This window comes from Penicilliopsis zonata (genome assembly GCF_001890105.1).
Source record: "Penicilliopsis zonata CBS 506.65 unplaced genomic scaffold ASPZOscaffold_10, whole genome shotgun sequence".
NCBI classification, from domain to species: Eukaryota; Fungi; Ascomycota; class Eurotiomycetes; order Eurotiales; family Aspergillaceae; genus Penicilliopsis; species Penicilliopsis zonata.
This window is the reverse complement of record NW_019208919.1, coordinates 569356-592932: the sequence shown is the minus strand read 5'-3', so window position 1 is coordinate 592932 and position 23577 is coordinate 569356. Positions and strand designations below refer to the sequence as shown.

Sequence of the window (23577 nt, the reverse complement as noted above, 5' to 3'; positions counted from 1 at the left end):
TTCCCCGTTCATACGCACAGCATGGCGATTGCGCTGCTGCAGAAAGTGTTCGAGTTTACCCGAGGCCTATACCAGCATATGCAGCTCCAACTGATCCTATCAGTTGTGCAGCTTGGCGCAAGAGCTTTGTCTGGAACGAAGCTACATCTATTGCTGCAGAGCACTCTATCCAACCCTACAGGTTTGGGGATCAAGACACCCAAAATCTACGGCTTCTCACAGTGATTGTCGAAGGACTCCACTAAACGCCTCGATTAATGAAAGAAACTACTCGTTGACATAAGACGTGATACGACTGCATCAACCTGTTGACAGATCCACAGAAGGCCATGTCGATGTCGAGGGTAATTAGTCCACTGTTACCCCGAACAATCGCCGTTTCGATTCAATACACCCGAGCAATAAACAGCAGTACACATGCGGGGAAAACGCCCAGTGTTTTTATTGCGAGCAGCACCAGACCAATTTTAAACGGTCATCTAGCTGCCAAAGATATCCAATGAAATGTTTTTGGGATGTATCCAGAGTCCCACAAGAAGAATACGTACAACGTTTTCCTTTCAGGAACTGTCTTCAAGGTGTTCTTGCAACGATAGTTCTCCGACATGAACACCAGCTTCGTTAATGTCGACTCTTTTCTCTAGTCGGATAAACAAGAAAGCCACAAAAACAAGGAAGTAAAGCAAGGCTGCCAGGAGAAAAGGGAGACCCAGCCACGCATTTCCCAGGTGCAGGCCGAAGCGGAAAGCATATGTAACCGCAGGCAGCATGACAATCCCACCAAAAGCAGTCATGACCGAGCCCGCTGCATACAACGTCCCGACATGGTCTGCTGGCACGCGGGAGGTGACGAAACTCCAACAGACTATTGGGAAGCCGAAACCCAGGGCCACGAAAACCAGGCCGGTCATCAGGGTTGCCGGGGATCCGGCCAGGAACACGATAAACAAGCCAACGATTGAAAGGAGAACATTTGCTTGAGCCAGGCGGAGGTCTTTCCACTGAGCGGGCATGCGTAGGTGGGTGGTGATCCAGGAGGACAAGGCGGGCATCAAGATCACATAGTTCCCAAGAGAGAATCCACCTCTTAGCGATAATAATAGACTAGCCTTTGTTGTTCGTCAGCTTTTTCCTAAAATATAATTGTATATAAAACCACTGTTTATCTTTGTATGGTTGACTCACCTGAGCGAGATTCCAGTCAAATTTCTTCGAGGCGTACTGCAAAAGAACCGGCGTCATCAGCCTGACCAATGGAGAAATGAAAAGCCCAAATAGAGAGATTACGATCGCGGCATCGCTCCAAATAAAGCCAAGGGCCTCTTGTAACCTGCGAGCCCGGTGCAGGATGGCCTGCAGGACCGTGGCATCTTTGCTCGACTCCTCCAGCACTGCATCCTCTTCGTTAACTGCTGGCGTGGATGACTGGCGCATCTTCTCCTTGGCATCGGTCAAGGTCTCTGGGATGCAAAACACAAATAGACTGCTGACCATGGCGATTCCCAGTCCTAGGTTGAAAGGGAGCCAGGGGGTGAACCTCATGAGATATGCACTGATGGGCATTCCCAGAATCTCCGATATGAGCACAAAGGTAAATAGTCGAAACAGGGCAGTCGCTCTAATTCTTAATCAGCCGATTGCCGCAGGGATACTGGAGCTGGTCGTACCTTTCCTCCTCCGAGAAAAGATCCGCTATCATGACCATAGCCATTGATGCGGCAACCCTGTCCCCTCCACCGATGATTTTGGGCAGCGCCGAGAGCCATACAAGCCTCAGTGAAAACACATTTGGGAAGAAGCCTTGGATTTTAGAAACATTAGCATTCCCCATGCTGATTGCGGCGTGATCGATGAACCTACAGACGATTCTCACCCAGAGCTCTCCTAGCATAATACCTAGTAAGGACAACATAAACACCGGCCTGCGGCCCCAATGGTCCGAAAGAACTCCATACGGAAGGGAAAGGGCGATGCCTAGGACATAGTCAGTGACCCCATTATCTACTTGTATTCCCGCGCTCTAGGGGAAATGGACTCACCTGGTACAAGATCCCATGTATCTTTCCACCCGTTGATCAATGCCAATTCAGTCTGGACTTCGGCCGACTTGCACAGTCGTTCGTCTATCATAGTCCCCGCCGGACCGTCATGGCTACCATAGTAGTTGTGGCATAGAATCTCCTCAAAGATCTCCAACTGGGGCGTGCTGGATATAGTAACACCAAGATCTGCTCCAAGGATCAAAAGCGAGCTGATGAAGAGAACCAGCCATCTCTTCCTCGATTCTCTTGGAGATCTCTGGCCTATGGCCAGCAGAGGTGTGCTTTCGTCATAGGTATGGGAGACTTCAGCCATTATTGCTGTCACCTTTCTTCTTATCCCCCCGTCCAGACGCCTTATATCTACCAAGGTAGTAACTTTCAAGATAGTTACTTCTTCTCCACATCAAACCTACCGTTCAAGCCCAATCGAAGATGGAAATGCGGATGTCTGACGTTCCTTCTTGTCTGGTTCGGAGTCTAGATAAAGGAGCTATGGTTAGCCTAGCTCACCCCCAATCTGATAGCGTATGCTGCAGGAAGTTGGAATCTGGGCAATTGCCAATCAACTATTTAGCAGCCAGTTAGTTAATTTAGCGCCTTATCTGACAAGTTACAGGCGATAACTATCAAATTTCGCACCCACTAAGAGTCAAGCAGAATTGTGACAGAGTCGGAGTCCGAATCCTCTCCCGAATCCCGCCAGGCTCCTATATCGCTTGCAAGATCAGATGGCTGACAAGCTACCAGATCCTTAAGAATCCCAGAGACGCACTGGGGGGTGTCGAGGAAGAAAAGCAATCGTATCCAGCTGTCTTGGAGTCGTTACTCGCTGACTGATTACTATTTACTAAACTAGTTAGCCAGTAAACGTGATCAATGATATTCCAGGAATGGGCACGTGCCAGGCTAAGGCCAACAACGCTTTCGGTCCTGAAGGGGCCTTTCTCTGTCGATCAGGCTTCGACTTCACTCTACTGTTCGAGCAGGCGATCCTGTCTATTGTGCCTCTGCCTGCGTTGTTCGCGGCGGCAGTTTGCCGGCTTGTGTATCTTTCGCAGCAGAGGATCAAGGCAGTGCCGGGGTCGAAGGTCTCGTGGAAGGCAGCCAAGCAGGTGTGTATCGGGTTCACCTTCGCACAACCGCTCCTCATCAACCGCACAGCGTCTCTCATGTCGGAGGACACAACCGATTTCGAGGTTTGTGACTGCTCTTCCAGGACTAGCCGCTACTTAGCCCTTTTTCTTGAGTCCTATCCAAAGAGACGGCCGCGTTGCCAGATCTAGTCGACCTTCTTCCCGGGAAAGAGAGGGAATCGAAATGCAGATTCTTGCCCAAATCCATAGGGTTGACGGAAAAAGGACGTTCTGCTCTGCGTCGATAATGTAGATTTTGCTTACAAGGCTTCTAGCCAAGCAATTCTACACGACATCTTCTTTGAAATTGTATCCGGCATGGACAATCATTACAGGTCCAATCGGCAGTGGCAAGAGCACACTTCTTTTGAGTCTTTTGGATGAGCTCTTCATCAAGAAGGAATTCATCTACCCGCATCCCTCGCTGGAAATGGGTTTTTGTACTCAGGGCCCTTGACTTCCAACCCAGAGTATCCGAGAGATCATAGTCAGTTGCTCTGAATATGATGAAAGCTGATATTTCACCATTTTGGGCGCGTGCACCCTCAACAGATGTCCATGGCCTTCCTCAAGGTGACAATATCGTCGTCGGTAGTAAAGGGATCAGAAGCGGCGGATTAGCCTGACAAGGGCTCTTTATTCACGAAAACGGATACTTCTGTTGGACGACGTGTTGAGTAGGCTTGGTCCTACAACGGAACAAGTCATTATGGATAATGTCTTTGGTCCGGGTGGACTCTGTCGCAAGGCTGGCAGGACAGTTCTTTTAGCCACCTATGTAGGTGAGAATCATCATCTTTTGTCTAACTAATATTTATAGATGATTAATACTAATTTCCCTTTCTTAACCAATGCAGCACGCACAACAAGCAGATTATATAATGGTCATGTCTCATGGGACCATTACTATTGCCCCCCTTCATCGTTGCGTCTGGAACGTAGCGACAGCGACCTGAGAGCCGGCTCCTGCGAAGCTACAAAACCTAGCAGGACGCAGGGAACATACACAGAAAAAAAAACTTGAGAAGAAGGAGATTGAAGACTCGGAGGAGGAGCAGAGAAGTGATATTATATAATAAACAGGTGATCTCTGTCTTGATGCCTACTACATCGGAACTCTCAGGTGGGATGTGACCATCGTGAGCTCCATCATGTGGGCTTTCTGTGCTGAATTCCCGACTGTCTGGCTCGATTGGTGGTCAAGCGCTGAAGTCACAAACCCGAATGCAAACACCAATATGTAAATGAGGATATATGGTATGTTCTGCGGGATTGGTATCACCGCATTTTTTTCTATTCCATGGACCTTGGTGATAGTTAGGACCACCTGTTCGTCTGAAGTGTTGCACGGTACACTGCTCAATTCCGTGATGGCAGCCCCGTACTGGTTCTTCGTGTCTACAGATTCGGGCCATATCCTGAACCGGTTCAGTCAGGATATGTCTCTTGTGAACATGCAGCCTCCCCGTCACGTTGATCGAGGGGTTTCTGACTTTTACCACATGTATCGCGGAAGCGATTTTGATTGCGTCCGCCTCCAAGTGGGCTGCCATGATGTACCCGGTGCTGTTTTGCGTCTTGTATATGTTACAGAAGTTTTACCTCCGAACCTCGCGGCAGATGCGATTCCTCGACCTCGAAGCCAAGTCGCCGCCGTATTCGAATTTCTTCGAAACCCTTCAAGGACTGGTCACCATCCGAGATTTTGGCTAGCAAGCGGACTGGGTCCTCCGGAACAATGGATTACTGGATCAGTCTCAGCGACCCTTCTGTCTCCTATTTGGAATTCAATGCTGGTTGAGTCTGGTCCTGAATCTTACTGTGGCGGCGATGGCCACTATCATGACTCTCGCTACGCAGCTGACGGGCAGTTCGGCCGGCTCACTGGGTGTCTCCCTGGTTAACATTCTATCTTTCAGCACCACCATAACCTACCTGATCCAGAAATGGATGGAGGTTGAGAATTCCATTGGCACCGTCTCACGGAAGAAAGCCTTCGAAGAAGAGACACCGTCAGAGCATCTTCTCACCGAGCAAATAGCGCCTCCAGTTGACTGGCCGATGAAGGGTGAGATCAGGTTCCAGCAAATGTCGGCTAGATAGAAGTAAGCAATCATTTCTACGAGCCTTTGTTAGGTACCATTTCAAGGAACACCGCCTTACTGAGGGCATCAGAGCGGATACCGACTCGATTCTTGAAAGACATCACGCTTCACATCCAACCTGGTCAGAAGATCGGGGATCTGCGGACGAACCGGGAGGTTAGACAGGATATTCTCTGCCTCATTTTTTCCCCCTCTTGTTGCTCCTTTCTAACTAGTGACAAGTGGCAAAAGCTCAGTCATCCTGAGCATCCTCCGACTTGCGGAGATGGTACAAGGCGACGTGGTGATCGACGGGATCCCAATCGCGGACATGCCACGCAACACGCTCCGCCGCAGCATCACGGTGATGCCTCAGGATTCGTTGATACTGTTTGGGACGGTACGATTCAACGTGGATCCGTTCTCGCAGCACGGCGACGAGGCGATCGTCACCGCCCTGGAGGAGGTGTGTGGGGTGGTCTGGAAGCTGCTGTCGCGGCGCGGGCTTGACGCCACATTGGAGTCGAGTCCGCTCTGGCGCGGCCAGAAGCAGCTGTCCTGTCTGGCGCGGGCGGTGTTGAACGGATTCCAGATACTCATCCTGGACGAGGTGACGTCGAACGTGGACGCGGCCACGGAGCGGAAGATGATGGACGTGCTCCGGGCGCAGTTTGCCGACAGCACGGTGATCTCGATTGCGCACCATCTGCAGACCGTGCGTGACTTTGATCGGATCCTGGTGCTCGACGGCGGACGGGGGGTGGAATGGGGCCACCCGGACGACCTGCTCGGCCGACGGAGCGTCTTCAGAGAACTCTGGGAGATGACTATCCAAAAAAAAAAACAAAAAAAAAGCAAGCAAACAAATCAGGAAGAAAAGAGAGAAAAAGAAAAGAAAGGCGCCCCATCCCATCTCCCCCATTACTCCGTCGGTAAGATATAGCGGTGAGTGAGTGGTAATATGCAGGACGAAGGAATAAATGTACGTCTCACTGGAACTGGAATGTCGCACAGCAGCCAGCGAATAATCTAGAAGAGTGCTGAGAGGCCTTGAGGAAGATGGGCCGGAGTACTCCGTGGCAAGTAGTACGGACGGAGTACTGCGTCGAGTACATTGTAGTAGTCAACTAGTTAGTTACTCCGTAACTATTCACCCAGCATCCAAGATTCAATCGGTCATCGCGAATGATGTATTGCCGAGTCAGTCAGCTTGCATACCAAAGCAAACTGTATACTCCGTACGAGATCCAAGCCATCGGTACAGTATCTTGACTTGGTAGATAATTCGTAGTAGATAGAGGTACTCCGTAACTACTCTATAGTCAGTTACCAGTTATCTACGCACTCTCTACTCCGTATTCCCGCTCTATTAACAATGTAAACTCAAATCCCCCCCCATTGTTGAGACAAAAGAGGTATCTGCACATACCTCTTGACGTCGTACTAGTCATGGCTTAACTTTCTCGGTCTCGCAACGACACGACAAACTCAACCAAAAAAATCCTCCAGCCTCAGTTGTTCTATTTCTCTTTCCCCTCCCCACACCCCTGTCAGACAGGTATGGAAACTCTTTCAAACTCTGAACGAACAGTTTGCTTGGAGATGAATGGCTAATAGGTTCCCCCTCCCCCCTCCCCCCTGAACTCTGTTTGTTGAGGGCCCCTTTCCCCTACCCGATCAAGGCTTTCCCACTGTATATTCAACCGGGGAAACCTGCTACTTTTAACAACCTGCTACATACCTTGAAAAGTACAGAGTATTACGGAGTACGGAGTACATATGGAATCCGAACCTAGCGGCCGTTCTGGGGTTGAGGTCGTCTGGCGGAGACTTGATCCATCCAATCTGCGGCGGGCGAAGGGAAAGGGAAAAGGGTAGGGGAAAAAAATTGTGATCTGTCATTCGACACAAAAAGGTTTGGTAACAGGTATCTATCTGACTGTGTACTCCGCCTCGGAAATCATGACAGGAAGTGGATATTGTTGCCACGGACTATTGGTCGAGACACCTCAAAAACGTAGAAAAGTAATAGGAGGAAGCCCGGGATACAAGGTGGGACAAGATTTTAAATAGATATTAGCTAGGTGGTTTGATAGTGATACACATAACTAGGCTGTGATCCATTCAATTACTTCAGCATGCAGATCATGAGCAGATAAAAATGAGGTGTAACAATAGGAGAAACATGATCATACAGTACTCCGTACTGAATCGGGATCTGAATCTGAATCGGAGTCGCAATCCATACACGCCAGTGACCCGCCCATTTCCTCGACCGATCCCAATGCAAAAAAGAGAAAGAGAGAGAGAGAAGGAAAAAGAAAAAGGGGGGAATGGAAGCTATTAATCGAGTACGACAGGAGTGCCTCCAGAGATGATGGTCAGATGGATGGTAGTTAGTAAGAACAGTGAGGATTTGGAAAAAAAAAAAAAAATAACGGTGGAAGAGGAAGAGGAAACCATTAATTATGCAAAATCAATGCAATGAAACATTTGTTTGGTTGTACAGTATAAGAGGCGGACTAGGGGTTAGGTGTCAGGTTGGTCTGCGCCTTCTAGTAGTAGTGAGACACAAGGAGATCCTCCGATGGGTATCATTCCAGTTCTTTTTGTGTGGTTCGGGTTTTTGTTTTCCTTTGTTTTTTTCTTTGCTTTTTTTGGTTGGTTTTCATTTTTAGACCAGGTATGTCGTATATTGATGGTGGATGACAGCGAGGACAATGGGTCCAAGCAAACGATCACTCATCATAATCCACGCTCATTTCGCGGTCGTCAAGGATGGGATCCTCCAACTTAGAACCATAGATGGGCCGACCGTCCTGCGTCAACTGGCCGCGGAAGTCCGGGTTGTAGTCCGGGCTCGTTTGATCCAAAGTGGCAACGTAACGATTGCGCCCCCCACGCTTGCTGTGCGTTTTCGTGTAGTGGGCGTTGAGGTTGTCGCTTCGTGAGAAGGCTCGATGGCAGCCGGGAACCCAACAGATGTGCGGCTTCTCCTTCGAGTGACTTTTCATGTGTCGCTTGAGATGCTCTTGGCGCTTAAACCGACCGGGGCAGCCAGGTTCTTTGCATTTAAACTGCACCTGCTTGATGATGGACGGGAGACTCTCAAGTGTCATACTATGTTTCGACGACTGCTTGCGAATCACTTTCCTGCCTGAAGGCTGCCGTTGAGGTGGGGGCCGCTGGAGGTACCCGTCCCGGTACGCAGGCGACAGGTGGCCGAACTCGTCATGGTAATCGGTAGCACCCCCGGAGAGTCGACTCATTGGTGTGTCCGTGCCAGACGGAGTACCCAGAGAGCCTGATCGGATGGGAGTTGTCGGGGTTTGGTTCTTGAATGCGTTGAGACTGGTGTGGAACTCCGAGTACGAAGGCGGGGGCGTGACGGGAGCTTGATGGAAGGCCTGCGACGGGGTGATGGTCTGCGGTGGCATGGATTCGGCTGTCGGCATCCATTGCAGGATGTTACTCATCGATACCGAGTTAGGGATACGCTCGGGCTGGTTGAACATTGGACGTGACAGACAAGGATTAGAGGCGGATTCCGGCAGATAGGTGGCCGGGGGATGCTGGCGGTAGTAGTTGCGTGCCATTTGTGGGTAGGGCATCATACCGCCCTGCGACGGAAACGAGGCCTGAGGATCGTATGTTTTCGGCATGTCGGATGGGATCCAAAACTGCTCGACATTTTCGTCGTAGCCAGACATGTAGTCCGGTAGCGGCATACGCTCTGGGAGATCCATGTTGGCGACCGGCATACCGGTGCCATCGTTGGTGACGTCGGCCAGGCGAAAGCTGCTTCGGAGCGGAGTGCTTGCAGTGTGGCGCTCGTAGGGGTGCCCGGCGAACGAGGCACCTTCGTGCCACCCGGGCGAAGCCAGGGAACCCTGGCTGTAAAGACTCGTGGGGGTTGGCGTTGGCGATTCCATAGGCGAATAGTTTGACGTGATGGATGGGCAGCCGCTCAGCGGCGGGCACTCGACATCCACGGCCAGGCGATCAGCCATGGTGTGGTGGGCTCTCATATCGTCAAGGTTGGAAGCGGAATCGTTCTCGTTGTGTGGTAAAAGCTCTATCGGGGTATCACCTACGTGGTGTCGAGTTCCGTGTGAGCCCAAACAAGCAAACAAGAGAAAACAGAAAAGAAAAAGACACAATTAGGAGAGATATCAAAGAGTGGTTTGGTGGGGGGGCGGGGGAGGGGGATTCTCTGGTGGTGAAAAAGAGTGTCGTTGCGGGTGACAGAAAGGAAAGGAATGGCAGCGAGGGACAGATAGGGCCGAAGGCAGTTTGAGCGAAGGACAGCAGCGAACAAGCGAAGGAAAGGAATGTCGCCGAGGGATGACAAGCAAGAGAAGGGAGGCAGAGAGAGAGAGAGCGAGAGAGGGACGGACGGCAGAGGAATGGAGGGCAAACGAGGTGAAATAAACAGTTGGGTCTCACTCACAGACAGACGCCATCGCGGTCCTCCAGACGGCCAAAACCAGTGGCGCGTCGCGTGCCCTGGGAATGCCAGGAATGTAGACTATGGGTTCCTAGGCGACGGGCCAGATGGGAGGAGAGACAGGATGGAAGTGGTGGTCAAGGGCGAGAAGGTCTCAGATGTTGACGAGCCGAAGGAGTTGTTATAGCAGAGACACCAGCAAGGGGACCCCCGTGAAGCCCGCGAGTTGCTGGGTTTTATTTGCGTAGCCTTTGCCATCCCTCACATTGCTTTTTTCCCCTCTGGCTCCGCACCAGCCAGCAGAATAACCTCGCTGACTAGCAGGGCCTGCAGCGAGCATCCTGCCCTCCCACCAAACCGGTTTTGTGGAATGCGAGGATCTCCGCTGCGGTTCCTCGCTCTGCCGGGCAAGAGGTACACCCACAGTTCGGGAACCTTAAAAAACGCTTCTGCACCGATGAATCATGCTGATTATTGCTGCTCGCGGGCCAGCTGCTGGGACCTGCGTCGTTTAGGCTCTCGACCGATCGGCGTGTCCAAGACCCTGAATGATCGGCGTGTGGCTGCCACTGACTAGATCCAAGCACCATCAGATCGAATCGAGCAGGACGGAGGCTCGCCGGTCTGTGCAGACCCGGCCCAGGCTGCAGACGCGAGCATGAGGTGGCTCATCTTTTGATGATGGAAGTACTCTCAACAATAGCAAGCCATTCGGGGCGAGCCCATGTCTCTCTCTCTCTCTCTCTCTCTCTCTCTCTCTCTCTCTCTCTATGTGGGCGTCTATACCAGCGAGCTCTCGCCGAGATGAGCCTTCGCACATCTGCGCTCCCAAGCCTCGAAAGCATCGGTGGCCTTCAAATGTAGTCTAGACGAATCATGATCATGGTGACGGTGATCAGACGCACACCATGGACCAGCAATGGATCGGCTGTATGGTTTCTGCAGCCGTGATTCGCACCGCGGCCGCCTGTCACAGATACCAACTGGATTACCCGCCCGGTCAGGAACGCTCCGGACCCTCCATCTCGCCATCACCGCTCATTGTCTCTGGAATGTGGGTGGACTCGGGGAAGGCTCCCGCTGGTCCAGCGACTGCCTCCTCCTCATCCTTCCCCGCCATTGTATAGGCACACGGTGTGCGGTGGATTGTTGTGTAGCATACAGTGATACGGAGCAGCAGACCTCATCGCCTCCGACACTTCTGATCTGTCACGCGTCAGTCCGAACTGCAACCCCCAACGAGCTCGATCATTTTCATCTGGCAATGCTTTCCTCCGAGCATCGTGGGGTTCCTCACCCGGCCACACGAGCCCTGTCTGCCTGCCTGCCTGCCTGCCTCCCCCCCGAGCAGTGTTCAGGGGCATCCTCGCTCACGCCACACCAGACGACGAGATGGGGAATGCGACGGCGAATCGGCCTAACCAACGGGCTCTGGCGTTACCTCGGCCATCCATGGTTGCCTTTCTGACCTCTAGACCTGTCGTTTGGCCGTGGAAGTCTATTCCTGGTGACGGCTGGGTCCGCCATCAACACGAATCCTGGTGGTTCGAGCAGTCCACCTCTGCCCGCCCACCAACCAGTCCAGTATTTTTAGTATTTTTGGGAAGGAGCGGCGGTGGCCCTTGCCTGTCTTGGCGGACGCCCCGCTGCCACCTGGTAGCCTTAGGATATCAGGCACCAACATGCCACATACGTACTAGTAGCATGCGCCACTAACGCACCGCCGCCCGCTCAGCCACTCAGCCACGGTGCAGCCACCGTCCACCGCCCGGGCAGAGGCGGAATTGTCTTCCTTGTCGACCAGGGGGAAGGAGGAAACAGAGGCAATAGTGTCAGCAACAAGGTTCAAACCCCGACTCCCAGGCAAGCATGCCAACTCTGATCAGTGTTATTGAATCCTACAGCGGCCTATTGATACGCCTCATGCTTCCGGGGGCTTTACTGAGCAGTGCTGCTGGCTACCTCCTCCAGTCGAAATACCCGCCTCATCTCCCATGCCGCACTCTGCCCCGAACAGAGGACGCACCACCACCCGGCGTCGGCCTGAGGCAGCGAGGATACAGAAAGGATATGGGGTGTGTTGTATAATTGGGTGGAAATCGGCCTGGAGGCGATGGGAATGACCCCCTGCAACACACAGACCTGTGTGCAGCAAGGAGGAGTTGGGGGGGCGCGCCTCTCAATCAGGAGCGTACCTGCATCGCTGGCGGCGCTGATTCGCCTACTAGCTCCGCAGAATTTTCCGAGAGAAAAAGCCCAACAACTAGCTGGCGGTCGTTGCTGCTAGTATTTGGGAGCGCTGCCAATACGTGCAGCACTCCGTGCCTCTGTCTGCCAATGATCATCGATCTGGCTATTGCTCCAACGGCCGAGTCCCTCAAGGTTCCAGGTTTTTCGCCCTTCTCCACGCCCTGTCGATCCTCTTTTCCAAGGCCAGGGTCTTCCGATCTGGTCGTGCCCTCTCCACAGATCTCCAGCACCTGACACCCCTCCCCGATAGATCAGGCATCCCTACCATGTACGTATGCCAGGATGGGCGTCAATATTGAACCACGTTGTTCCCCTCGCAAGATTTCGCATATTCGCTTATGCTTGCCCTGGCTCGCGCCGCTCACCCATCGCGCGACGCGACGTGATCGAGGAGGGGGAGAAAGGGAGGGAGGGCAGCAAAGGATATATTCACCCTGGGGGGGGGGGTTTTTTTCTAGCACGGCGGCTACGCACGCTTTCTGGTAGAAGTCCTCCCTCTTACCCCTACACGGCGGCGCCAGGAAACCTGGAGAGGAAGTCTTGGCAATCCGGATCGGCTGGGTCATCTTCTTTGCAGAGACGTCCCTCGAGTCTTTCTTCATCAGGCCAGTCTACGACATCATCGTGCATCACGCTAGCGATTTGCTCGGAGTGAGCCCTCCTGCTACAAACTCTGCGAAGCTACTCGCTGGCAATCTATCGTGATTCGCTGGCTCCACCTCGGGGTCTGATCGGAGGTAACCGGCTTGACACTATACACTTTACACAGACCGTGGAGGAGGGCACGGATATCGTCAATACGCTTTGGGGGGGATCGACCGATAATTCATTCCAAGCTTGTTTTCCTCCGAACAAAACAATAGCTTCTCTTCCACCTGGACTGCGACGAACATCATCGATCAAGGCCATAAACAAACAAGGAGAATTAAAAAAAGTCGCCCTGGAAACTTGAAGGACCTGCATCTATTCATTAGGACTCGGCCAGGTAAGGAGAGTACTTGCTGCTGTTTCTACTGCGGCGGCGACTGGCTACTGCTTCCACGTCCGTGGTAATTTCCTTCTACTAGTAGACAGACGTCACCAAAGGGTGCAAGAAAACGTCGGTCTTGATAACAACAAATTTGAAACAGGACCACATCCTTCAACGGCCTCTTTGTATCACAATCCGCCATCTAGGGGAGAAACAAACAATGACCAAGAGAGAAAGAGAGACAAGAAAGATACTGGACAACGCGCCCACACCGGCATTGGCAGCAGCGCTCGAGGCAGCGTGAGGGAGTATGTGTGACCACCACACTCAAATGATCCTTTACTACCCACCCACGGTCCACTAGGTATCTCTCTGCTGCCCACTCCTGCTCCTGCTCTTCCTCTTATTGCTCCTCCATCTTCCCTCTCCCAACCCCTTGCTTGCTCTCGACCAACTGCTTTTTCTCAATTTGAGTTGCATTACATAGCATTGCATGGCATCGAAGATGAGCGTGTCTATTTCCAGGTCCCTGCGAGGAATGTGGGCATCCACCCTCAATGTCTCTCCCCATCGTCATCTCTCTCTCTTGCCCTCAACCTCCCCCCCACTGATAAAGAACCTGCCCGCGGATCGTCCTTTTGGATCCTGCATCCCCGACTCCACCCAGCTACCCATCATTGGCAACGCCTGAGGCCTCGAGCTTAATCGCCTCAAACACCGCCATTCATATGCTTCTCTGTTCACGCCAGAGGGTAATTAATCAAACCAAGGCAGGCTCTCCTCGAAGAAAGCCACCTAATCCCACATCATTTATTGATTCTCGGTGATCGAGACAATCGTTACACCTGTACCACCACCTCGGTGACTTCTTGCCCCAGCAGTTATCAGTAATTTGAAGAGTCTTCCGTATCTCTCGCCCCAGACAGTCTTATGTTCTATCACCATCATCTAAGACACATCCTAATGATCATGACTACTGTAAAGCACACTGTAAAGACTGTTGACCACTGCAAAGACTACTTACTATCGCAAAGATACCAAGCAAGTAGTACCACGGACTATTAGACGATTGACGAACCTTACTTGACTCCCTGATAAGGTAGTACGGCATATGCAGCTGCATGAACAGGAATGTGCAGATACAAATACAGTGGTCCACTCAAGAAGAGAGAAGAAGAAAAAAGAGAAAGGAAAAAAAAAAAAAAAGAAAAGAAAGGATGAGCAGCAAGCTAGACAGACAAAAAAGCAATCTACTATATACACTTGACCTTGTGCATGGTCCGATCATGAGGATCGATTGGTAAGTATGATCTGATCTGAAGGATCGATTGGCATTTTGAGATGAACATGGAATATTACAACTAGATAGGTAACTATCTTGTGTAGTACATGCCTTGACGGGTCTAGAATCCATCCCGTCTTAACGTGGTCGTAACTGTTACCCTGTGGCGATGCTACGCAGTACTTTTTGAGGTAAAGAGTACTAATGGAGTAGAGTATATACGTATTTCTGGTGGTACTACGAGGTATTGGCTCAGGAATGCTTCGACACATTGTGGCCTTTACTATGGGGGAACTAATATACCGATAACTCATATTAAATCAAGTAAAAACTCCTGTACAAAATTGGTATCAAGTCTGTTCCTGCTCCTGTCCGTTCCTGAACCGACCCTAAGAATAGCGTAAGCCGTGCCGATAGTACATAAGTCAATGATCAATAATATGTAGAAAAGAAGAAAAGAAGAAAAGAAGAGAAGAGAATGGAAAGCCCTCGCCAGTGAAATTCGGGTGTACCCTCAATTACCCATCCCGTTGTGCATCATATTCTGTTGCTGCTGTTGGATAACTTGCGCCTGGACAGCAGCGACCTGGTTCGCCCGCTGCTGTTGGGCGGCCTCACGTTCTCGCCGCATGATATCCGTCACCCAGGCCTTGGCGCTCTTGTCCAATCCCGGCCCGTACTGCTGTGCGATCTGGGGAGGATACTGGTTCGGCGGGCCGTACTGGGCCATGAACCGCTGGGCGAACTCCTGCCGCGACCGCAGCAGACGTTGCTGGTAGAGCTGCTGGTATCGCTGCGTCAGACTCATGTTGGGCATGTTCTGCGGGAGGTGCCCGCCATTCGCCTGGGCGGCAGCCAGCAACATTTGCTGTTGTTGCTGCTGCTGGGCTGTCATCTGGGGGCTGCCCTGGAGGTTTTGCATCGGCTGGCTTTGCGACGGTTGTTGCTGCTGTTGGTTTTGTTGTTGTTGTTGTTGTTGCTGCTGCTGCTGCTGCTGCTGCTGTTGGCTTTGCTGCTGCTGTTGTTGCTGCTGCTTTTGCACCATCTGCAGTTGCGCCAGTTGAGCACGCATCAGATGAGCTTGGTATGATTGATGAGTGGGCACTTGTTGCGGGTGCCCCTGCTGCTGCTGCGGCTGCTGTTGCTGTTGTTGTTGCGGTTGTTGTTGTTGTTGCGGCTGCTGGTGTTGTTGGTGCTGTTGCTGTTGGTGCTGCTGCTGCTGCTGCTGCTGTTGTTGTTGGTGTTGCTGTTGAGCCTGGAGCATCTGTTGTTGTTGAATGTTCTGTTGCGCGTGCACACTGGCTTGAATGTGGGCCATCTGTTGGGGTGTGAACTGGATATGACTCTGCTGCGCCAAAAGCTGCTGCTGCCTGTGCTGCATCAGGATTTGCTGTTGTTGAGGGGTGAGGCCGGTTCCATTGCCCATCTGGGGGGTACCCATCATGGCGTGACCCATCACAGGTGTCTGAGCCATGGCGGTGTGGTTCGGACTGCCGTGGCCCATCCGCTGGGTCGGTGTAGCGTTGCGCATGACGGGTGTCGCATGAGACACGGCCGGGGTTCCCTGGCCCATCTGCGGGGTTCCATGGCGGCTTTGCTGGCTTCGAGAGGGTGCCATTGCATGACTCATCACATTCGGGTGGGCGTGCTGTAGAGCGGATGGTGGTCGGGGCGGGCTACCGGCTCCTTGGGCAGACGCCGTCATACCCATGGGGACACCAGCCTGCGACACAGCGCCACTGCCGACCAGCGGAGACGAGGCGTTGAGTGGAGTCTGGTTGCGAACGACGGGGGAAGACTGCTGCGCCTGGGCCATCCCGTTTGCAGGGGCCATGACGGAATGCCGGACGGGCTGCTGCGAAACGGCGGTAAGGTGAGCCTGGGCTTGAGCGGCCGCGAGCTGTGCCCGTCGGGCTTCCTCCTTCTCTTCGTTCTGGCGCTGCTCCAGGGCACGGCGTTGTCGTTCTTGGTCTTGCTGCTGTCTCTTTGCCATTTCCTGCTTGACTTTGATCTCGTGCTCTCGTTTGGCCTTCTCCTCGTGTTGGATGCGAATGTTCTCCAGCGTCTTGAAGCGGGAGAACCGGGGCTCGAACGGCGCAACGCCAGCAGTCTCATCGACACCAGCAGCCTTGGCCGCACCTGCGGCCCCAGACACGGTGGGTTCCAGCCGTTCGTCCATGATAAGCATGAATCTTTCTTCCTCGGCGGCCAGAGCCTCGTCGGCTGCAAGTTCGGCCACCGTACGCTTCCGTCTCTTGGGCGACGGTGGCGGGTCCCTGTGTAGTGGGCTTTCGAGATACTTCAACAGATCCTGAGCAGCGTCCAGGCTATTGACCGGGTTCAGGAACAAAGGCGGTGCCATTGCTTGCGTGATTTTGGCTTCACACTCGAGAAGTTCATGTGGCTCTACTAGCATCTTTTGCCTCTTGGCCGGTCGGTCGGGGAACTCCGTCGACGCGGCGGGCGACGGCGGCACGACAGTCGAAGGTGTGCGAGCTCCAGCTTGAGAAACGGGCGGTCTCTTGTTGACAGCTCTCGGGTCCGGAGTGGTGGCGAGCAGAGTCAATTCTGCTTGGATGGAACGTGGGGTGGGATGAAGGACTGTCGTGAAAACTCGAGGCTTGGGTGTGGTATCCTTAGATAACGCCGACGCCGAAGTCACAGCTCCGGAGTCTCGGGCACCAGTCGAATCATCAACAGTAGCATCTCCCTTAATTTGGACATCGGATTGATTTGCCGTTGAAGACTTCGAGGGCGAGGTTTCCGACATTAATGAGTTCTGTTTCGGGTACGGCACGTACGCCGACGGAGTGACATGCTGGTTGTAGTTGTGTATTGAGAATGGCTCGGTTTTCTCATCCGACAATCGGGCCGACGACTTCTTTGCCTTGGCTGAAACAGACTTGTGATCAACTACGCGGACAATCAGGCAGCCTAGATAGGTAGTCAGTAAGAGAAACAGGCTGAAGCACGTAGAGAGCATCCAAGGAGCTCTCCGCCTACCTTCATAGAACCGAACGCCTGCACGCAGGAGCTCCTCTATCATATCATGGGGAACCGTTCCCGCACGGATATGTTCGATGATGACCTTCATCTCCGAGTTGTACGGGAAACTCCCGTCTTGCTGCTCGAAGCGAAAATGCGTCGGGTGAAGATGAACAATAAGCGAGGGGGGAGATTTGGCAAACTTCTTCAGGATGTAGGCGGTTGTTTTCACTACAACAGTCAGTTTATAAATAAAAAAAAGAATACATCCCCCTAACTTCCGGGGCTCACCCAAGGCCTCACCATATGGTTCCGGGTGCTTCTTTGCTATGCGGAAATCCTGAAGATCGGACGAGACGGTGGTCCTCGAGTTCTGGCGCTGGTGCTGTCGTCCGGAGACTTCGCCGGACTTCTGGATCCCCGATTTCATCCGGCCAAGCGGCGTGTTGTTGACAGACATGGCGGACAGACCCATCACACCGTTCGCGCCCTCAGAAAGTAGGGACCCGTTGACCGGAGTCGTCGCCGACGGGGGGTTCCCAGCCCCCGGCAGGCGTTTCGACGTGCTCGGCGGCGAGCCAGCGGAGGGAGACGACTTGATTCCATTGATTCCCGTCTGAACGAACGGCGGGGGAGGGCGCTTCATTTTGGGTGGGTGAGAGGCAGGCTTGGAGATCGCGGTGGCCATGATGACGACGACGACAACGACGACAACGACGACAACGACTAACGAACGGAACGAACGAACGGCACACCCGTAACAAGACGAAGGCGGCTACGGCCTGCGAGAGGCAGATTCGCCGAGAGAGGATGAATTCCAGGCTCCGAAAGACGATGGGAGAGCTGGTGCGCGAGACATGTGGGGAGCGGAGCACGGGGCCGGGGGGAGGGGGACGACGACGACGACGCGCTGACCGGAGTCAAAGCGGACACGCGGCGGTGGCCAGAGCGGCGACGATACACATGCGAAAGTGCCAGCCGTCGCTCTGGGTCGATAGGCAGGTCTGGTGGGCGATCGGGAGGGGGAGAGGAGCCGGTTGGCGCTGAAAGGAGGTCGCGATAGCCGTTGACGTTTTTGAGGCTCCGCGAGAGGGAGTTCGGGATGCCAAGCCTGGATGGGAGGACTCACATGACTGCCGCTTTAGGACTAGTCTGTGTGCCTGAATTGTGCCTGATTGTTGCCTCAGGCAGAAAACAGTGGAAGTACTCCGTACCTGTAACGAGATAGTTTGACCTCTTGACTATGGTTGGTATATTGTGGTATGGCTCACTTCATTAGTTTTATGACAATTTTGAATATTTTACTATAGCAAAGTCAATGAAGAGTGATATATATTAAGCTTAGTTGAAGGTAACTAGTTATATATTGGTTGATATGGAAAGCAACTATCTGGTATATAATATAGTATCAACGTAGTCAATAAGGTACCTAGGTATAATTTAGTTTATGAAGTATCAGATAATCTAGTTTACGAAGTATCAGATAATTGGCAAACATGAGACATTAACTATTGCATAAACAGCAGTATACATAAACCACATCTTATCTTCAAGGGGAATCCAAATAAAGCAGATCATCAGAGCACGTAAAAGCATATACAGAGAGCCAGGGGGAGAGACAGCGGGAGGCAATGGGCGAGGGAATGGAGCCGGCTGAACCCTCCTCGTGCTCAGTCATAGCCGCGGACTCGGCGCCGCCAGTCGTCTCCTGTGCGGTGGACGTCGACGACCTCGATTCGCTTGCCGATCCCCGTCGTCCCCTCCTTCTCCCACCACTTCTCGCCCTGGTCAGCGAGAGCGGACTCGTCGTCGCTATCGATGAGACCACCGCGGCCGCCCTCGTCGCCCATGACGACGATCACCTGCCGGACCCATCCGGAGATATGGCGGACGGCGTCGCCATCCTGGCCGGCCAACGATTCCTGCACGTAGACGATCTCCGGGGCAAGGTGGCGGATCAGATGCACGTGGCCGGTCGGGGTGCTGAAGGTCATGATCATGTTCTCCTTTTCGACCAGCGCCTGGGCCTGCGTGTACAGCGTGCGGAACAGGGGACTGGTGCCCTCGAACTCGTCCACCTGGCGGGGCTCCACCGCGGTCAGCTCGCCACCGGAAGCCAGTTCTTCGGGATCTCGAGCCTCTTCGCGCGAGATATTAGAGTAGGACGATGTGACCGACAGAGTGGGACGGGAGACTCCCTGGCCGATTGCGTGCTTGAGCCCCGGCGCATAGATCAGCACAAACACACGAGCGGTATCAGTATCCACGTGTTCGGGAAGATGAGACAGGATGGACTGGCGAGAAAGATCAGCATATTCCCAAGTAAATCAGAAGCTCGTGAAAGGCTAGAATCTTACAGCGTGCTCGGAGCCTGAGTCACCATGATCCACATGTAGCGATTCGGACGAAACAACAATAACCACCGTCTTGCGCTTCTTGTCACCAGGCGCCTGTGTCCGAGACGGAGTAGGCCCGCTCATCAAGCGTGACGCAGTCGTCGCCGTCGTCGCCGCCGCACCCACAGCCGCACCCTCTAGACCAGCATTGTTGTTCCGGGACCGCACCTCCTCCGACCAGCGCGAGTGATCCTCAAAGTCGCCTCTATTCTCCTCGCGGATCGAGGTCAACGCCCCGCCAACAAATGCCCCCGCAGCCGCGACACCGGCCGCGACCCGCTTGCTCGCCCCGTCGAAGATCTGCTGCGGACTAGGCGTGCGCCGCAACGCGCCCTGCATTCGAGCAATCATGCTCCCATCGTGGAAGTCTGTCCCAGTACCGCGCGCGTGCTCTCCCGCTCCATCTACCTCCAAATGCGGCCCAGGCGGAAGCGGAGGGTATCCGTCTTCCTCCTCCTCCTCCTCCTCCTCCTCCGCCCCTTCTCTCCGAAGGACAGCGGCATTATTCGATTCACCTTCTTCTTCATCATCACTCCGCTCACTCCAGACCCACGCGGCAAGCCCTACGGCTGCCACGCCGACCGTCATCGCCAAAGGCACCCAGTACCCTATTACCGTCCGTCGGCCGGACGCGCTGAAGCCAGTCCCCACCCGCCGGCGACGGACCTCCTGGGAGTATGAGAAGGACATATTTTCGGGAGCGCCGAACCAGGGGAAACTAGAACAAAAAAAAAAAAAAAACAGAAAAAGAAATCAGGCCAATAAAAGAAGAAGGTCAAGTCTGTTCATCTCATCCCCTTCGCCAGAGTCGACTGGAGGGGCTGGGGAGGGGAAGGAAGGGAAAGGGGAAGAAGCGCTCCAGCTGGGGGGGAGGCAGGCGTCGCTTCAGCCTCGGGAGAGAAAGCATGTGGCTGGTTGGTGGCTTTTGTTTACTTGACGTATCTGGTGTGTTTACATTGATTGCTTTGTTTACACTGTTTGCTCTGGTTGCTCTATTTGCATTGATTATGTAATGGTTATCGACACGTGACATGGTGGGCTGCGATTTTGTGTGATAAACGGAAAGAGTCACAGAAGAAGCAAACAAGGAAGCAGCGCCCGGGTTACCGCGTTGTGGTTGGGCATACACGAAGGAATCAATTGCAGGCTATTGAGATTGACTGTTCGCCCGAGAGATGCCTCCTTCGGTGCCTGTGCCTCAGACGGGCTTCCAGGCCCTCATCCTGTGTGGGCCTGGAGTGTCTCTGAATACCTTCACGTCGAACCCGGAAGAGTTCCCCAAGGCTCTGGTGCCGATAGCTAATCGCCCCATGGTCTGGTACGTGCTAGACCTACTGTACCGGATGGGGATTACGAGTGAGCACTTTCCTATACCCTGCTTTGTGCGTGGCATGTTTTGGTGGGCTAATAGGGACGAAAAATGCTAGATATTACGCTGGTGACCCCCCCCGCAAGCCAGGCCCCGTTAGAGGCGGCCCTGTCGCAGAACCCGCACCTCACATCGCTTCCGTCACCGTCGCCGTCGGTGCTTGCGCCTCCCGGACTGACGCTGACGATGGGAACCGCCGAGCTGCTCCGGCTGCCGGAGGTGCAGTCATGCATCAAGTCTGATTTCATCGTGTTACCGTGCGATCTGGTCTGCGATATTCCCGGCGAGTCGCTGCTCGAGGCGTGGATGGTGACGCACGGTGCGTTGGATGGTTCGATCGTGCGGGATGGGCGGACCGCCGCGCAGGCCCCCAAGACGGCGGGACTCGGGGGCGAAGGGGGAGGCCGCCGTGGCGGGCTCGGGGTTTGGTACCAGACGCAGGGGCGGGAGGAGAGCGTGAAGGGGGAGGTGGCTGATTTCCTGGCGACGACCGCGCTGGAGCCCAACGAGGCGCCCGCGGTGTCGCACCCGCTGGACGGGCCGTCGTCGTCGGTTCGGTACGGCCTGTCGAAGCTGGTGCTGTCGATGCCCATGGTGACCTTGAAGGAGAAGATGGAGGAGCAGAAAGGCCTGCTGGTGCGCCACGCCCTGGTGAAGAAGCACGCGCAGGTCAAGATGCTGACGACGTACCGCGACGCCCACATCTACGTGTTTCCCTACTGGATCAAGGAGATGGCGCGGGTGAATGAGAAGTTCGAGAGCATCAGCGAGGATCTCGTCGGCTGGTGGGCAAAGGCCGAATGGCAGACCGGGCTGGCGGAGAAGCTGCAGCTGCGGGAGATCCTCGACCCGGACTCCAACACCAGCGGGCGCGGCGACAACGGCAGCCACGATGGCGAGTCTCTCGAGGAGGAGATCGACCTGCAGGCGATGAGCACGACGAAAGCCGGCTCCGCGGTGACCATGTCCGGCGGGTCCGCGCCCCAGCATGCCCCAGAGTACCAGTTTGCGTCTCGAGTGCGGACGGCAACGCTGGACAACAACAACAACAACAACAACAACAACAACACCCGGCTCGACGAGACGGCCTCCGAGGAGGAGGCGCTGCCGGTGCCCCCGATCCTGGCGTACGTGCACTCGTCGAAGCCGTCGGCGCCGCTCATCCGCCGGGTGGACAGCTCGGCGCTCCTGCTGTCTGTGTCGCTGCGGCTAGCGAAACTGGAGTCCCTGGAGGAGACTGGCCGGGGCGGGGCGGCGTCTCCGTTCGCGCACGCCCAGAAGATTGCGTACCCGGCTGGCGTGGCGCAGCGGTGCACGGTGACGCGGGCCGACTGCCTGCTGGCCGACAACGTGACGGTGGAGGAGAAGTGCGTGATCAAGGAGTCTGTGATCGGGGCGAACTGCCACATTGCGAGCGGGGCGCGCCTGACGCGCTGTCTGATCATGGACGGGGCCGTGGTGGGCGAACGCTGCCAGTTGACGGGGTGTATCGTCGGCCGGCGCAGCAAGATCGGTCGCGAGTGCGTGCTCAAGGACTGCGAGGTGCAGGATGGGAACGCCGTGCCCGACGAGACGGACGCCAAGAACGAAAAGTTCATGGTGTTCGAGGGGCTGGAGGGCGACGAGGACGAGGAGGGCATGGACATGGACGAGGAGTTTGACGAGGGCGGCGACGATCTGGGGTTCTAGAGATTTGCTACACAGGTATCCATCACTTCACCATATACTTTAGTCTATGAGTAAGAATATCTACTGTAGGACTGTGTATTCCACTATACAATTATTATGTATTTAAGCATCTGCTCATATGATTGATTTATATATTATATATAATTGATTATATATATTCAGTCACCTCATACTCATGGCTATGACATATTCTAGACTACATTATAGAATCAAGTGTTGTCTAGTCATGTAGTGGCGAATGAAAGCCTCATTTACTATTCCTAATATCAATTAGTCCAGGTATTATTAGTTGTCAATAGAAGTAACTAGTTGTTCACTAAAATCACTAATAGCCAACTATTAGCAGTATAATTATGGAAACTTTACCCTAGGCATGGACCTATAGATGGGAGTATTCCCGTCCTTCTATTTACCGTGTATTCCGAGACATCCATAAGTGGATTGATTCTATTAATATAGATAGTTACTATATATGTATTATGTAGTAGATGATAGCAGTAGTACATATCCACTGCATAGCTATGTAGTTACTACTAGTACTGGAGATTAGTATTTATTAGTATTCATTAGTATAGTATTCTATTGACTGCTACCCTATTCAGCGACATGCAGATCAGGTTAAAGGATTCCTCCGCATTATCCAGCTCGGTGTTTCAGATGAAGCCGGTCAAATGATAAAATAGGGGATTCTACAGAGTATAATAAGTGTACATCATACTATGTAATAAGTACAGAGTAAATAATAGATAATGCGGAAGCAACATCCGTATACTCCATATGTTGAATAATGCTGTGGTAATGTGTATATGGTAATATACTTAGATCTAGTTATAATTAGTTAGCAGTTACTAGTAATTAATTACAGGTGTTATGTACCTAGGAGACATGCTATAGTTAGCTAGGATGGTGGCCACATTGCACGTGCAGAGA

The 23577-nt window shown here is 53.3% G+C and overlaps 11 protein-coding genes across 11 annotated transcripts; 5 read left to right on the top strand and 6 right to left on the bottom strand.

Moving 5' to 3' along the window:
- Positions 1 to 262: 262 nt before the first annotated feature.
- Positions 263 to 2586, bottom strand: ASPZODRAFT_523758 (hypothetical protein). The gene is made up of 5 exons (XM_022728442.1): positions 2040 to 2586; positions 1861 to 1974; positions 1668 to 1800; positions 1186 to 1618; positions 263 to 1109 (listed from the first exon to the last, which is right to left on the bottom strand). The coding sequence occupies exons 1-5, from the start codon at positions 2353 to 2355 to the stop codon at positions 561 to 563; spliced, it is 1545 nt and encodes a 514-aa protein (XP_022580280.1). The 5' UTR covers positions 2356 to 2586; the 3' UTR covers positions 263 to 560.
- ASPZODRAFT_17210 (hypothetical protein) lies at positions 2535 to 3796 on the top strand (the record flags this gene model as incomplete). The annotated part of the gene is made up of 3 exons (XM_022726984.1): positions 2535 to 2567; positions 2903 to 3238; positions 3728 to 3796. The coding sequence occupies 3 exons, from the start codon at positions 2535 to 2537 to the stop codon at positions 3794 to 3796; spliced, it is 438 nt and encodes a 145-aa protein (XP_022580279.1).
- A 749-nt stretch (positions 3797 to 4545) lies between these two features.
- On the top strand, positions 4546 to 4888 carry ASPZODRAFT_17209 (hypothetical protein; the record flags this gene model as incomplete). The annotated part of the gene is made up of 2 exons (XM_022726983.1): positions 4546 to 4606; positions 4692 to 4888. The coding sequence occupies 2 exons, from the start codon at positions 4546 to 4548 to the stop codon at positions 4886 to 4888; spliced, it is 258 nt and encodes an 85-aa protein (XP_022580278.1).
- A 237-nt stretch (positions 4889 to 5125) lies between these two features.
- ASPZODRAFT_152764 (hypothetical protein) lies at positions 5126 to 6212 on the top strand (the record flags this gene model as incomplete). The annotated part of the gene is made up of 4 exons (XM_022725889.1): positions 5126 to 5265; positions 5410 to 5436; positions 5503 to 6061; positions 6135 to 6212. 4 exons carry the CDS (start codon positions 5126 to 5128, stop codon positions 6210 to 6212), a joined length of 804 nt encoding a protein of 267 aa, XP_022580277.1.
- Positions 6213 to 7997: 1785 nt separating this feature from the next.
- On the bottom strand, positions 7998 to 9269 carry ASPZODRAFT_17207 (hypothetical protein; the record flags this gene model as incomplete). The annotated part of the gene is made up of 1 exon (XM_022726982.1): positions 7998 to 9269. One exon carries the CDS (start codon positions 9267 to 9269, stop codon positions 7998 to 8000), a length of 1272 nt encoding a protein of 423 aa, XP_022580276.1.
- Positions 9270 to 9872: 603 nt separating this feature from the next.
- ASPZODRAFT_525238 (hypothetical protein) lies at positions 9873 to 10724 on the bottom strand. Its single transcript, XM_022728443.1, has 2 exons — positions 10415 to 10724; positions 9873 to 10358 (listed from the first exon to the last, which is right to left on the bottom strand). The coding sequence occupies exons 1-2, from the start codon at positions 10524 to 10526 to the stop codon at positions 10024 to 10026; spliced, it is 447 nt and encodes a 148-aa protein (XP_022580275.1). The 5' UTR covers positions 10527 to 10724; the 3' UTR covers positions 9873 to 10023.
- ASPZODRAFT_17206 (hypothetical protein) lies at positions 10615 to 12661 on the top strand (the record flags this gene model as incomplete). Its single annotated transcript, XM_022726981.1, has 5 exons — positions 10615 to 10827; positions 10927 to 11020; positions 11091 to 11290; positions 11974 to 12228; positions 12443 to 12661. 5 exons carry the CDS (start codon positions 10615 to 10617, stop codon positions 12659 to 12661), a joined length of 981 nt encoding a protein of 326 aa, XP_022580274.1.
- Positions 12662 to 14474: 1813 nt separating this feature from the next.
- On the bottom strand, positions 14475 to 17881 carry ASPZODRAFT_26383 (hypothetical protein; the record flags this gene model as incomplete). Its single annotated transcript, XM_022728042.1, has 3 exons — positions 14475 to 17142; positions 17212 to 17424; positions 17485 to 17881. The coding sequence occupies 3 exons, from the start codon at positions 17879 to 17881 to the stop codon at positions 14723 to 14725; spliced, it is 3030 nt and encodes a 1009-aa protein (XP_022580273.1). The 3' UTR covers positions 14475 to 14722.
- A 38-nt stretch (positions 17882 to 17919) lies between these two features.
- ASPZODRAFT_17204 (hypothetical protein) lies at positions 17920 to 18735 on the bottom strand (the record flags this gene model as incomplete). The annotated part of the gene is made up of 2 exons (XM_022726980.1): positions 17920 to 18304; positions 18731 to 18735. 2 exons carry the CDS (start codon positions 18733 to 18735, stop codon positions 17920 to 17922), a joined length of 390 nt encoding a protein of 129 aa, XP_022580272.1.
- Positions 18584 to 20618, bottom strand: ASPZODRAFT_118933 (hypothetical protein). The gene is made up of 2 exons (XM_022721213.1): positions 19551 to 20618; positions 18584 to 19487 (listed from the first exon to the last, which is right to left on the bottom strand). The coding sequence occupies exons 1-2, from the start codon at positions 20277 to 20279 to the stop codon at positions 18864 to 18866; spliced, it is 1353 nt and encodes a 450-aa protein (XP_022580271.1). The 5' UTR covers positions 20280 to 20618; the 3' UTR covers positions 18584 to 18863.
- Positions 20619 to 20645: 27 nt separating this feature from the next.
- On the top strand, positions 20646 to 22809 carry ASPZODRAFT_522918 (hypothetical protein). The gene is made up of 3 exons (XM_022728440.1): positions 20646 to 20945; positions 21017 to 22662; positions 22717 to 22809. Exons 1-2 carry the CDS (start codon positions 20765 to 20767, stop codon positions 22645 to 22647), a joined length of 1812 nt encoding a protein of 603 aa, XP_022580270.1. The 5' UTR covers positions 20646 to 20764; the 3' UTR covers positions 22648 to 22662; positions 22717 to 22809.
- The last annotated feature ends 768 nt before the right edge of the window (positions 22810 to 23577 follow it).

Excerpts from the sequence above, each read along its gene's own strand:
- ASPZODRAFT_523758 (XM_022728442.1), bottom strand. The coding sequence starts at position 2,355 with ATGGCTGAAGTCTCCCATACCTATGACGAAAGCACACCTCTGCTGGCC. Across the intron at positions 1,801-1,860 it reads GCTCTGGGTGAGAATCGTCT|GCTTCTTCCCAAATGTGTTT; the intron begins GTAGGTTCATCG and ends CTAAAATCCAAG. Across the intron at positions 1,110-1,185 it reads TTGACTGGAATCTCGCTCAG|GCTAGTCTATTATTATCGCT; the intron begins GTGAGTCAACCA and ends CGAACAACAAAG.
- ASPZODRAFT_525238 (XM_022728443.1), bottom strand. The coding sequence starts at position 10,526 with ATGTGCGAAGGCTCATCTCGGCGAGAGCTCGCTGGTATAGACGCCCAC. Across the intron at positions 10,359-10,414 it reads ACATGGGCTCGCCCCGAATG|GTCTGCAGCCTGGGCCGGGT; the intron begins GCTTGCTATTGT and ends CCTCATGCTCGC.
- ASPZODRAFT_118933 (XM_022721213.1), bottom strand. The coding sequence starts at position 20,279 with ATGTCCTTCTCATACTCCCAGGAGGTCCGTCGCCGGCGGGTGGGGACT. Across the intron at positions 19,488-19,550 it reads ACTCAGGCTCCGAGCACGCT|TCCATCCTGTCTCATCTTCC; the intron begins GTAAGATTCTAG and ends CTTTCTCGCCAG.
- ASPZODRAFT_522918 (XM_022728440.1), top strand. The coding sequence starts at position 20,765 with ATGCCTCCTTCGGTGCCTGTGCCTCAGACGGGCTTCCAGGCCCTCATC. Across the intron at positions 20,946-21,016 it reads GTACCGGATGGGGATTACGA|ATATTACGCTGGTGACCCCC; the intron begins GTGAGCACTTTC and ends GAAAAATGCTAG.